The sequence below is a fragment of the Serinus canaria genome, chromosome 3 (genome assembly GCF_022539315.1).
Source record: "Serinus canaria isolate serCan28SL12 chromosome 3, serCan2020, whole genome shotgun sequence".
Lineage (NCBI taxonomy): Eukaryota > Metazoa > Chordata > Aves > Passeriformes > Fringillidae > Serinus > Serinus canaria.
In genome coordinates, this window is record NC_066316.1 from 35,955,303 (window position 1) to 35,968,253 (window position 12,951).

At 42.3% G+C, this 12,951-nt stretch overlaps 1 protein-coding gene across 2 annotated transcripts in view; it reads left to right on the top strand.

Annotated features, from left to right (window-relative positions):
- AHCTF1 (AT-hook containing transcription factor 1) overlaps positions 1-12,951 on the top strand; it is a 43,404-nt gene that overhangs the window by 339 nt on the left and 30,114 nt on the right. For both annotated transcript variants that reach the window (XM_050973094.1, XM_050973095.1), the window contains exons 2-7: positions 4,697-4,823; positions 5,826-6,079; positions 9,694-9,874; positions 10,658-10,865; positions 11,712-11,828; positions 12,546-12,630. In XM_050973094.1, coding sequence (XP_050829051.1) covers positions 4,703-4,823; positions 5,826-6,079; positions 9,694-9,874; positions 10,658-10,865; positions 11,712-11,828; positions 12,546-12,630 — 966 coding nt within the window. In that variant the 5' untranslated portion in view covers positions 4,697-4,702. The remainder of the gene's footprint in view (positions 1-4,696; positions 4,824-5,825; positions 6,080-9,693; positions 9,875-10,657; positions 10,866-11,711; positions 11,829-12,545; positions 12,631-12,951) is intronic.

The window sequence follows — 12,951 nt, forward strand, 5'->3', positions numbered from 1 at the left end:
CCTCCCTTTCTTCCTTCTCCTCCGTACCAGCGGGTACCGGGCGCTCCCGAGCCGCATAGGCCGGCACCGGCGCTGGCGCAGCGCGGGCCCGCGGGGGCCTCGGGCGGGCCCGGCCGCCCGTCCCTTATGTAAGTGACCCCCGAGCTGCGGCGCCGTGTCCGCCACACGTGCCTCGGCCCCCGGCGGCGGGGGAGGCCCGGGCGGCGCGGCCTGGGCAGCGCGCATGGGAGGCTCTGCAGCCGGGAGGCTCCGTCAGGCTGGGGGGCGTGGGAGATGTGGCGGCTGCCGCCAAGAGCTTTTCCTCCTGCCCGGCCACCCGCGCACGCCCTCTGTTCTCGCCCCTTCGGCCGTGTTTTTGGAGGGCTTTTCTTCACTTCTTTCTGATTCCGCCTCCCCCTCCCCCGCCGGGCTTCGTGGTTGTATTCCATGAGGAGGCGGGAAATGCGCTCTGTTCGTAGAGCGGCGATTGCGGGACGTAGGATGGGTACAGTGGGGAGGCCACAGCTTTGGAAGAATCCAGTGCGATCTGTGGGGCGTCTCTGGGTCTTTGCACCAAGCAAAACATCGCAAAGCAGAGTTGCTGCTGGCTTAAACAAAACTGCTCGGTGCCTTCCTTAATAAACTGTGAGTCCATGTCTGGAGCTTCTGCCAATAGAATGCTTGTTGTCAGTCTTTCAGGTCTAGTGATTGCTTCCTCATCGTGTCTGGGGAAATTGGAGGAAACTGAGGGACTTGTTTGTGTCGGGATGGCTGCACCCCTTTGGGGTATAGGGCTGAGCATGGCCGTGCAGGTGGCTTTGCAGGGCCCGTCGGTCTGGCTGGTTGTGTCAGCCTTGGATGGCAGCTGTCCCATCCACTTGGGCACACAGCTCTGAATCCTGGGGAGGACAGCTCCTCATTCACGTGCTGCCTCATCTCTCCTTCCTGCATCCATTTGCCTGGGATTGGCTTTTTCAAGCATGATGAAGTTTCAGTGAATTTTACATCTTCTGCCTAGTAAGGCGTCGGACATAGTTTTGGAGAAGCAGTGGTGACAGCCCTTTCCTGGTGTGGTGCTGGTTTGGTGGAGAGAATAGAATCCTTAAATTGGCGAGAGAGAGTCACCCTGTTGCATAGGTTACAGGTGTTTCTGTAGTAGGTCTTGTCAGGTTGCTGGTTGTAAAAACCTGTTGGAGAATTAAATGTTCCAAATCCACCTGGATACAGCCTTGGACAGCCTGCTCTAGGTGATGGCTCGAGCACAGTGTTTAGAAGAGATGTCTGTGCGTGATTCTGGCAGATCTTTCTCTTTGTTGTGATTCTGGAATTTGTGCTGGGAAGGGCCAGCAGTGGGATGGCATACCAGTGTGGTATGCTGGAAATGTCTTCCAAAAGAGTAGAACAAAGGAGCAAATATGGAGATGAGAGATGGCAGCAAGGTCTCTCTTTTGATGTCAGTGAAGTGAACATGTCCTGTGAAATCTTGTCTTCAGCTGTGACTGACCATATTTTTTAGCTTTTTCTTCAGTGAGCCTATAACGTTGTTGGCCTTTTAAACTGATTTTCGTGGAATACCATCAGTCATAGTTGACATCTCAGAACTCTGACTTGGCTGTATGTAATTCTGCTTGAACACACAATTTCTCTTTCTTTTCCCTCCTTCCCTCTCCCCCCTCTCAAGCTTTTTAATCCAAAAATTTATGACATTTTTGTCTTTGGAAATAGTTCATGCTGCTTGGAAGTTATAAGTTCCTAGGGTGAAAAAGAATGGTAATTTTGGCAATTTGCACACAGACTGCATTGCTATAGGATACAGCTGGGAGGCTGAATTCTGGTTTATTCCTGAAAGTGGAGTAAGCATGTGGCATTTTACCCTAATCTGGTTTCTAACAGAAATAAGAATGTGATTGTAGTTATTGTTTCACAGAGTGCTGAAATGCAGTTGCTGTTGGATATACCTCTTAAGGTTGAGAGGCTTTGTGCCTCTAATTTAGATCTAAGTATTTGCCCTCTGTTTTGATTTCCTAGCAGTTCTTGGTTTAACTTAGCAACATGATGCAAGGAAAGCATCCTTATAGAGAGGTCAGTATATATTGTTCATAATTTTTTAGACAGTTTCTCAGCCTTGTTCCATGCCTGATTTCTGAAAACAAAAAAAAGTGTTTAAAATGGTCATTGCCTTACTGGAGCAAAACTGAGCATGCCTGATGCTCTGGTATTTTCATTTTCTACAGAAATGGTTTAGGTCTTGGAGTTCTACTTATTTCATGGTGCTTACTGGTGTTCATGGATGGATTTTTTTAGTATTGTGGGCAGGAGTATGCTGTGTTAACATATGAGATTTCCATCAGGGAAGAATTCTTTTTAGGATGGTGCGGAGTTAGTTTTTTAAACTCAAATCTCCCCAGTAGAGGATGTTTCAATTTGATTTCCAGTTTAGCCCCACAAGGTTCTGTGCCCGTGGCATAGCAGGTAGGCAGTGTCTCAGGCAGGATCACTCAGGGTGACTCATGGAGAGCACTCAGCTGAGAGGTTTCCTTGCATGCTCTTACCTGCCCTAGTGCAAGATATTTGCTCACTCTTTTCTTAAAACTATCTTGCTATTATTGTGGTATATGGTATTAATAATCATATACTTACCACACAGACATCTCCATTCTTATTTACAAAAAAAGAAAAAAATACTCACTACAATAATTCTGGAGTTTTGTACTCTTTTCTAAGATTCCTTAGTATATGTGCTTTGTCAGGTTGGAGAAATGGGCTGACAGGAACTTTATGTAGTTAAACAAGGGAAAGTACCAAGTCCTGCACTGGGGAGGAACCACCCCAGGCACCAGTGTGTGCAGGGGCCTGACCAGCTGGACTGGGACACCCAGTTGGCCATGAGCCATCACTGTGTCCCTGCAGCAAAGAAGGCTGATGGTATCCTGCCTGGGCTCATGAGGAAGAACCTTTGCCAGCAGGTGAAGGGAGGTGATCTTTCCTCTAGTACTGCACTGGTGAGTCCTCAGCTGGAATGCTGTGTCAGCTCTAGATGAGAGATGAAGGTACTGGAGAGAGTGCAGTGAAGGGCCACGAAGATGGTTAGAGGAGATTTGGAGCAGCTCTTCTCTGACAAAAGCCAGACTGAGACTGTTCAGCCTGGAGAAGAGAAGGCTCAGGGCTTCTCATCAATGCACATAAATACCTGAAGGGAGGTAAAGCAGATGGAGCCAGGAACATTCCAGTGGTGCCCAGTGATAGGAGCGCGAGCACACGCTGAAACGTTTCAAAGATGCTATTCATCAACCAGATGTGTCTGAATTAGTATTTGGTATTATGGGTTACTCCTAAAATATATCCACTAAATTGCAATTGAACTAAGCAAGAATGCTGGTCAAATTGTGAGGCCTTTTACTCTCTGGAGCCCCTGGATACCATGCAGAAGTTGTCACTTGAAACTGATGGCAAGTACCAAAAGAGAAACTCAGCAAAACTACTGCAAGTGACTTGTCCCACTTGGAACCTGATCTGTGCTAGTAGTGAATGCTGGCTAAGTGGTCAGGCTGTCTGGCTGCAGTACTGGCTTTGCCATCAGCAACATTTTTGTCAAAATGTTGACTTGGGCTTAGTGCAGGACCCTGACTTACCCTTCTGTGCCTCACGCGCTCGTTGTCCTGCTGGCAGCAGATACGGGAGCGCAACCCAGCACTAGTGACCTGTGTATAATACCTTGAGATGTCATGAAGAAAGCAGTTCTGTTTGAACAAGACAGCTGAATTTGTCTTGTCTGTCAGAGACCTTTTCTGTAAGCCAGATGACTTGCAAAACATAAATACTTCAAGTAATTTGTATTTCCGTGCATTTGGATTATCTCATGTTTCACCGCCTGTTTAATCCTGTAAATTAGTTCAGCTCTTCAGTTTCTCCAGAAAAAAAAACCAGTCTTGACATAGTGAAATGTAAACTCCCGTAGAGTTCACCTGTATGAGCATGAAACTGTCTGGGAGGCCTAGAAATTTTTTCTCTAATACTGCAGAGATGTGATAAGGAAAGGCAATAGGAAGGAAGGGACTGGAATAAGAAATATAAAGATTTCAGCAGAGGAAAAAGAATAATATTTTGAAGTGTTGTATAATGTTCACCTCTTAAGTGTATGGCAAAATACTTCTAACTGATGAGCTGTAAGAGTCAGTATTGCTTGAAAGTATTAGCAGTATGTTTTCTGGAAGAATTTGAAGAAGAATTCGGTCAAGAACGTTGTATTTCTGAATGCCAAAAATAAGCATGCAGAAAGTAAACAAGACATGGCTGATCTGTGACATCTACTAGAAGACAATTCACAAAAATAATACTGTATTAAATCAAGGGAAAGTGCAGAGAGTTATATCTCTTACTGAGAAGCTTTTTAAAATATGATTTTTCTGAGATCACATCTTACTAACCTGTATGAGTAAGCCTGAACTCGGTGAGTTGTTCTGTTCCCTGTTATTTATCTTGTCCATCCCTCTGTGTCACTTTTTGTTGATCTCATAGGCATCGGTAAAGCTCAAGATTCTCCTTGTGCTCTGCTGTGAGATGAAAAACTGCCCCCCAAGTGCCATTTCTTTTGAGCGAAAAAGAGCTACAAATGATGCATGGGAGATTTATCACTGCATACTGATGAAGCTTGGGTCAGTCTCAAAGATATTTACAGCTGACTTGAGTCTCTTTGCCTTTTTTTCTTTCTTTCCAGTGAAGAATGCGAGACCTAACGGCTCAGGTAACGAGCAGTCTGCTGCAGTTTCCAGAGGTGACTGTTGAGGCACTTGGGGAAGATGAGATCACCCTAGACTCTGCACTGTGTGGGAAGTTTTCTGGAGGTGAGCATTTTCCTTTAAATTTGGATTTGGTGTGAAGTTGTTATTGCCTGAAGCACAGGGTCATGGCATCAGGTTGGTTGTGTGAAGTCAAATGGATCAGGTGTTCTGGTAGTGCTAACAGGATATTTTAACAATGAGGAGCAAATTGAACAATTAGGAACAATTAGAACAATTGAAAGTGCAACAGCCTGCTCCAGTCCTGTGCTGTTGAAATGATATAGCTGACCATGCCCTCCTCAGTTCTGAATGAAAGAGAAGGCAGTTTTCAAGGAAGAAATAGTGTTGTTTCAGGATGTATTCTTTTTACCAGCTCATGTATTTCCAAGGTATTTAATAGGATGCAGATTGAGGACCCAGTGAGAGTTGCTGAGAACAGCTAAGCAGATTAGGCAGTTGACTTTCTAGGTGATCTGAAGGTAGAGCTGGATGCCTGTCTGGATTCCTGGGCTTCTGTTAAGACCAGGTAGAATCTTATCTACCTGACTGTAGTTGCAGTAATGGAGCTCATCCTTCCTTTGAGCTTGAAGTTCCTCAGTAGAGGAGCAAGTGTTAAACTCTTCAGTGAAACCCCAGTTGTTAAATTCTCTCTGGGATCAGCTCATGTAAAGGTTGGAATTATGCATGCAGTGCCCATTTTAAGAAAATTTCCTGTCCAAATCCCTGCCCAGAGTAGTTGTGTGTCAAGCAAAATTCTTAACTGGAACTGAATTGGTTTAGATGGGCTGCATTTGAAGTGTGCTTTGAGACTTGTATTCCTGTACATATTTAGGTGTTTTTTAGCCTTGAGTGCAGGAATGACAAGTCCAAATGCAAAGGAATGGGGTTATTAATTTTAAGAAGTATTGGTTGAGGATTGCAGTGGGTGATTTAAAAGAATTGTCCAGGTGTAGGTAGGTTGGCCTTCCTGCCTTTGTTGCATTTGCGGGAAGGGCCCAGTGGCCTTGCTGTTGTTGCAGTTCTGCTGCTGGGCATTTGCCGAGTGTGTGTTCCTTTGCCTTGCAGGCAGAAGTGGCCTGGCGTGGCTGGCGTGTGGCCCCCAGCTGGAGGTGGTGAACTCGGTGACAGGAGAGCGGCTCTCTGCGTATCGCTTCAGCGGGGTGAACGAGCAGCCTCCCACCGTCCGTGTGGTGAAGGAGTTCTCCTGGCAGAAGAGGACTGGGCTCCTGGTCGGCTTGGAGGAAGCAGAGGGAAGTGTTCTCTGTCTGTATGACCTTGGGATCTCAAGAGTGGTTAAAGCAGTTGTTCTTCCAGGAAGGGTATGTATCTTTTGGGGAAATGAAGGTTTTGTGTTGTTTGGTCCTGCATAATCTTGTTTCATCTCTTGTACATCTCTTTGTATGACTTACCTTTTTATATTGCATTAACATACTGTCAGTTCAGATTATCTAGTCAAGAGGGCCTTGATGTAAAATCTTGGACTTAGCAGTTGCATTATCTTTTGAGTTTACTGATAGTAAAAAAAAAAAACACTGTAGAGCACATAGTGACGAAATTCTCCACTTTAAAAAAAAGGCATTGAAAACCTTTATTCTTTTTTCAGAGCAAAAAAGGAAACTCCTCTTAAATTGTCTGTAGTCTACCTTTTCTAAATGGCTAATTTCTGACACTAACAGTGTCCTTAAAGTATCACAGACTCCCATCATTGTGCTGTTAATGACTTTGACACATTCCCATCAATCTCAGACTAGGAAGCAGGTGATGTGGAAACAGAACAGGTTTTTCTTTTAACTTAGGGTTGGAAAAAAGATTTTAGTGAGTTATCTGTCAGGTAGTTGGCAGATTTACTTTCAGTCTTCAGTCCTTGGAGTCTCTTGTTTGTTGAATATAGTGTTTGTGTAGATGGGATACAGTGTTGTAATGTTGATAATTTTTTCTGCCTTCTGTAACCCTTGAATTGAAATGGTTTTGTGTCCCTGGGTCTCATTAATGCAGTGGAAACAAGAATCAGATTAAGTTATCAGAACATCAAGATTCACCGTGTTTTTATCATCTTAGAATCTGCAGCAAATAAATACTTATTTACTACTCAGTTTTCCCTCACATTATTTGGTTTGACTTACTAGAGTACAGGTCGAAGTCTTGTTAGTTGTAGTAAGCATTTGTATTAAGTTTTAAAGATACAAGTCATATCAGAGTTCCAGTGTGTTGTTTTGCTATCTGTTAAAGTTGTAGATGAAAAAGCAGGCTGTGTGCTAGCATGAGCTTAAAATAAGTAAATTATGTTTTGGTAAGTGATGTTGGTATGTTAGGTTTTATTTCTTCTATCTAAGTAAGCTGGGAAAAGCAAAGGTTAAGAAGTAAGGACTATGTTGCGCATTGAATCCGTAGCTGTGGAAGTGTTTTGAAGTAGAAGCTAGTTCCAACAATTAGTTGTATTAGAGAGTTGTTCTATACCACAAAAACTGATTCAGGAGCAGAGATGAAGCCCTGCAGTAAAGAGTTGGTTGTTGGGTGATGAAGGGTAGGAATTTTGAAATGAAGCCAAAGCTGCTCTAAAAGTTTTGTTGTTATGCCCTGAAAGCTCATGATTACAAGTATGCTTGGTCTGTTGCTTGTGTTTTGCTTCCTATGTCTTTGGTATTGTGTTAGTTCATAGTCAGGACACAGGTATTGCTAATTGGAGTTTTAACTTTCAGGCTATGAGTGGGAGTAAGGGTAAGCAAAAACAAGTAGATAAAACTTGCACTTGGCTGCTGTCCATATGTTTTGAATTCTTTCAGAAACTCATATTTGCATATTATGTAATGTATAGTTTTGGGGGGGGAAATTGATCTGCATGAATGTTTCTCTGATTTTCAGATTGATTATTTTTAAAGGTAAAATATGGGTCTTTTCTTACCATCACTTTCTGCAGTTCTGTCATTACTCTTTTGAACCTTTAATGAGTGCTGTTTTTTGGGACTGTTTTCTTAACAGGTATAAGTTCTGTGGACAGCTAAGTTGTACAGTTTAACTTAGAGCAACTCTGCTCCAAGGTGTCAAGTCGTTAGTCTATTAATACACTTACTGTGACTGTGTGAATGGTGTTTAGTGTAAGAGTGGATGTTGAGTTGTTCAGAGAATAAATAAATCAGTTAAAAAACCCAGACTCAGGAGCTTAGAATTTTGGCATAATATCTTTGCATTTGTCTGTGAGAATCTCTTGATGCCCTCTTGATATATGTATGAGATGCTGCAGGAGACTGAAAATGTTGATGAGTATGATTTGAATTGGATTCTGAATTAAAAACGTGAAGTACATCGAATTGGTTTATAACAGTTGCATGTTTCAGAACTGTTGCACGGTATTTTCCCAAATTTTCCTGGTTTGTATGAGGCAGAAGGGCAGCATTCAGATTCAGTGAGCTGAGAAAAGTTTTCTTTGTTCTTTCCCAGAATGAGTTGGCAAAGCACTGGGAGAATAGGAAAAAGCAGTGCATAGCATAGTGGAAAAATATGTCATTTCAGGAGCTTTTACATGGAAAATTGAAGTAACCAGAGAACATTTTTGGAGGCCTATGCAAAACTAATAAAGATGTATTTGGAGCCAGTTGTACAATATAAAAAATAACTTGAAAAGAACTCACAAGCAACATTTCAACTTCAGCTAGTTGCACAGCAAGATGTGTTCTGTATTTCTTCCTTGGTCCCAACACTTGGAGTGCAAGAATCTGAGTAATCAAAATACTTTTGTTGGTCCTTGGAGCAGCAGAGAGGATTAAAAATTTAATTTGAATCATAAGAAATCTGGAAGAAAACCAAGTTTCTTAAATAACTAAAGATCTTCTAAGATTGGAGTTCTTGTGTTCAAGGTGAAAGGTGAACTGTGAAGCAGGTGGCCAGGCAGTGCAGTCATAAGCAGGTGCTTGATATGGGAGAGAAAAAAACCTCAGGGGCCCTATAAGTTTGGCTATTTTCCCTCACTTTTAGAGGTAAATAAGCTGCATAAAAAGATGGACTACCTTGTGATACTCACTTCTTTGTTTCAGACAAACCTTTGTTGTTGATGAAAAGCTGTCTGCTTTCATGGTGCTGCATTTGTAAGAGGCAGAAGGTAGCCCCTGTTCCTGAGTTGTCCTGCTCCTTTAGTGCAGGAGCCCTGGTGTGCTTGTGTCACTGCTAGAGCAGTGGGTATTGTGCTGGGTGATGTGTGGGTGCTGAAGGGTCTGTTCACCTTGTGCTGAGGTCATGGGGAGTGCTTGGCATGTCAGGGAACAGAGAGAGCTCCTGCCTCAGGCTGAGCAAGTTCTTGTTTGGTCTCTCAGTGTTGGTTTAGGCTGCCTTTTACAGTTTTCCTTACCATCTGTAAGAGTGCTGGTGTGCATTTAAATTTGTTGTTGGATATTATCAGTCAAAGTGAGGGCCAGTGTAGATTTTAGTTATTCAGCATCTCCCTCCAACCCTTTCTAGGAATGTTTCATTCCCATGGAAGAGGTGTGTCTGGTGTACCCCACAGCCACCGCCTTGTTTCCTTGCAGCCCTGATTTAGCTTACAAAATGCAGGGTAAAGAAGGCCTGGACTGTATCACAGTGCTGATGGGCTTTGAGTAGTAGGAGAGCTAGATCTAGCTTGTCTTTATTATTTAAGTCCTTTACACATGGTAAAGCTTCTAGCATGTAATTGCTTTCATGTCTCTTCTTAGATGCAATTATTTCTAAGTAGGAAATAGAAACTGGTAAGCTGTAATGGCAGAATACACCATTGAAGTGGAGAGAGCTTTCTTTCTATTAATTTCCTTTCCGCTTGATACAATGGGGAGCAACGATTTGTTTTTAAATCTTATGAACCTGTATTTCCTGTCCTGTTTCTGGTGTGCTAATGCTGGCCTCCCATGTGAGGATTACTCTTGAGGCTGTCAGAGCTTTGATACTAACGTGCAGTTCCCTGCAGGTGACTGCCATCGAGCCCATCAGCAATGACGGCGGAGCCAGCGTGAGCACGCGTCACCTGCACCAGAGTCTGCGATGGCTCTTTGGAGTGGCAGCAGTGGCCACAGATGTTGGCCACGTCCTTCTGGTTGACCTTTGTTTGGATGATTTATCTTGCAGTCAAAATGAAGTAGAAGCATCGGGTAAGCTGCAGTTTTTAAACTTGAATTTAGAAGTAAGACAAAGTGTTTCCTTTCAAAACCCAGCCTGTATCCCAGTGAAGATCCCAGCGTGCTGACTGACTACTGGCATTTCTGGCATTGCCCACTGCTGGTTGCAGACAGCAGTTTGACATGGTGTGGTTCTGAACTGATCCAGAAAGGGGAGTGGCTTAATGCTCCTCCTGATGTTCAGAAGGCCTCTTGCTGCCCACATCTGTTTGTCCCTGTGATTCTTGCCAGTGTGAGGTAGGAATTTTTCCATTTGAGTCAGTGCAGCAGTGTGACAGGAAGTTGTGTCAGAGGTACCAGATTCCTTGGGAGTGTTCTGTTGTTTCCATCAATGGCTTGGGGCAAGCTTTAGGCTTGTGTTTTAAAATAAATCTGTCTTTTCAAAATCCTGCATTTGGGTGAATGAATCCTGCAATTTGTGTTTTCAGATTGCAGACACTGTTTTGGGTATTGTAAGAGTGGCTTCAGGAGTTCATATCCCTTCAAGCAGCTTCCTCATAAGGCCCAATAAAGGAATTTGTCTACAATGGTTACATTTGTACTCAGTTTTGAAATAGGAGTGAGAATACCTGTTCCATTGGAGACTCCTGCTGTTTTCTGAATAGGTGCAGAAACAGGCATAGCCAAAAAAAGGTGCTGCACAAATGGGTGTTCTCTTTGCAGAGTTAGATTATACACGTTGTATAATCACATCAGTGTAAAATGCAACTGAAATGGCATAATGCCTTTATTTCTCACCTGCTTTTATGTGTGTAGATCTAGAAGTTGTCACTAGAATTCCTGCTGAAGTTCCACAAAGAAGAGAAGCTGTGACCAGGGAAGGGAGGCATCTCTGTTTTCAATTACGAAGTCCTTCAGGAACAGCAGTATCAGTCCTGTGCTACATAAGCAGAAGCAACCAGCTCGTTGTGGGATTTTCTGATGGCTACTTGTCATTATGGAATATGAAAACTTTGAAGAGGGAGTAAGTAGTCATTTCCACTTGGCATGCTTGGAGGTGCAGGGGTCTCAATCTTTTGCTTCAGGAAGTCATGCAGTAGGGATGTGATAGAGCTGATTTTTGTAAGTCTGTTTGTTCTGTCCTATTGTATTTTGTGAACACAGGCAATGTGTGTGTTTCCGTGAAAGATTTTAGAATGATTCAGAACCAGTTACTGCAATTATGGCATCCATTGAAAGGCTTCACTGTATGAATAAAGCGATTTTGGTGATCATATTCTTTAAAGTGTCCATGATGATCTAGTGAGATATGATAATTCAACAGTTGATCTGTGTCTGAAAACACATTCTTTCCTACATTTCGGCCTTCTTAGAAATTGGTGGTCGACTCATTCCCAGACCAGTAATATAATGTGAATGAAAGTTTAATGGAAAGATTTGGAGATCAGAAGAAGGGATATATATATTTATAAGCAATAGTGGAATTTAGAGATGATTTGAAATCTGCCACTTGAAATATATGACCACATTCAGATAGGTGTTACTTTAGAAAGTCTACAGTGCCTCACCAGAAACTAAGTATGTGTTGTGGATGCATTATGGATGCATAAATAGACAGTGGACACATAATTAGATGCAAAAAAAAAAAAAAGATTGTGAAGGTGCAATTGAAGTTCTGAAGTTGAGAAGACAAATATTTAAGAAGTAGTGGCTTGTCAGTCATCAGTTGTTTTAAATGGAAGTATAACCATCTGTACTTTGACGATTAGCATGCAAGCTGCTTTTTTCCCAGAAGATGCTTCCACCCTTCTACAAACAGCCAGAGCCAGCAGGCTCTCCTTTTTTCTGTATTTTTCTTTTAAACCTGTAGGCACCACTCCCAGCTTGAAGGAGGAAGGATTCCTATCTATGCAGTTACTTTTCAAGAGCCTGAGAATGATCCCCGCAATTGTTGTTACTTGTGGGCTGTTCAGTCTACACAACAAAGGTGAATAAAATCTTGCCATAAGTCACTGGGTTTTCTTGTTTGTTTGTTTTTTTAGTTTTTTTTTTTTTTTAATATTTGTTCACATTTGGTTGATATCTGTGTATTCATTTTGTTTCTTTAACTGTACAGGAGATGAAAAGTGTTACGCTTACAGTACAATTTTATCAGGATTTTTTACATTTGTAGAAAGGGGCTTGACTCTTTACTACCTTGTGGAAGAAGGCAAAGGAAACAGTGGCTATGTTTTTGTGCTTGTAGTGTCAAATGATTTCCCTTGTTTCTTGATGACTGCTTCAAGATTTGTTTGGTATTCCCACCATGACATTCAGTATCATTTAAAGTGGTTTAGGCTGCAGATGCAGAACAGTAAATATCATCAGCAAGCTACTTAATCAGCACAGCTGTTCATAGGCTGGTAGTCTTCTTAAGTTCAACTTAAAAGCAGTTTTCGTGGAGAAAGCTTTGCTGTTGTGAGCTATTTCCAGCAATTCAGCAATTTTTTCCTCCATGTTGCATATTAAAGCTTTCCAAACAAAGGCATAGTCAAAATTTCTGTTTTAATGGCTAAATGTGACCAGTTACCATGTTTTGGGAAGCAGTGCTTTTCTTTTCAGTGAGAATGTGCTCTTAAATAAGTTTCAGCCTGGATCTAATAAAATGACAATGAGAACTGTAAAGCAGCTTTTAATCAAATTTTCTTATTTAAACCTTTTCCAGTGAAGGTGATGTTGTGAGTTTACATCTGTTGCAGTTAGCATTTGGTGACAGGAAACGCCTGGCATCAGGACAAGTCATGTATGAGGTAAGACAGGCCTGTATGTGAGAAGTTGAAAATAGTAATTTTGTCCAAGTATTAGTTAAGTTGACCAGATTAATATTTACCATGAAAGATCAGTGAGACTTAAGAAAAAAGTCGTTTGATGAGTCCTTTTAGGCATTCTTTTGTCTGTACTTTTCAAAATAAGTCATAGAATCATGGAATGGTTTTGGTTGGAAGACCTTAAATATCATCTATTCCAATCCCCTGCCATGAGTATGGATGCCACCCACTAGATCAGTTTGTTAGGGCCCCATCCACCCCAGCCTTGAGCACTTCCAGGAATGGGACATCTACTGCATCTCT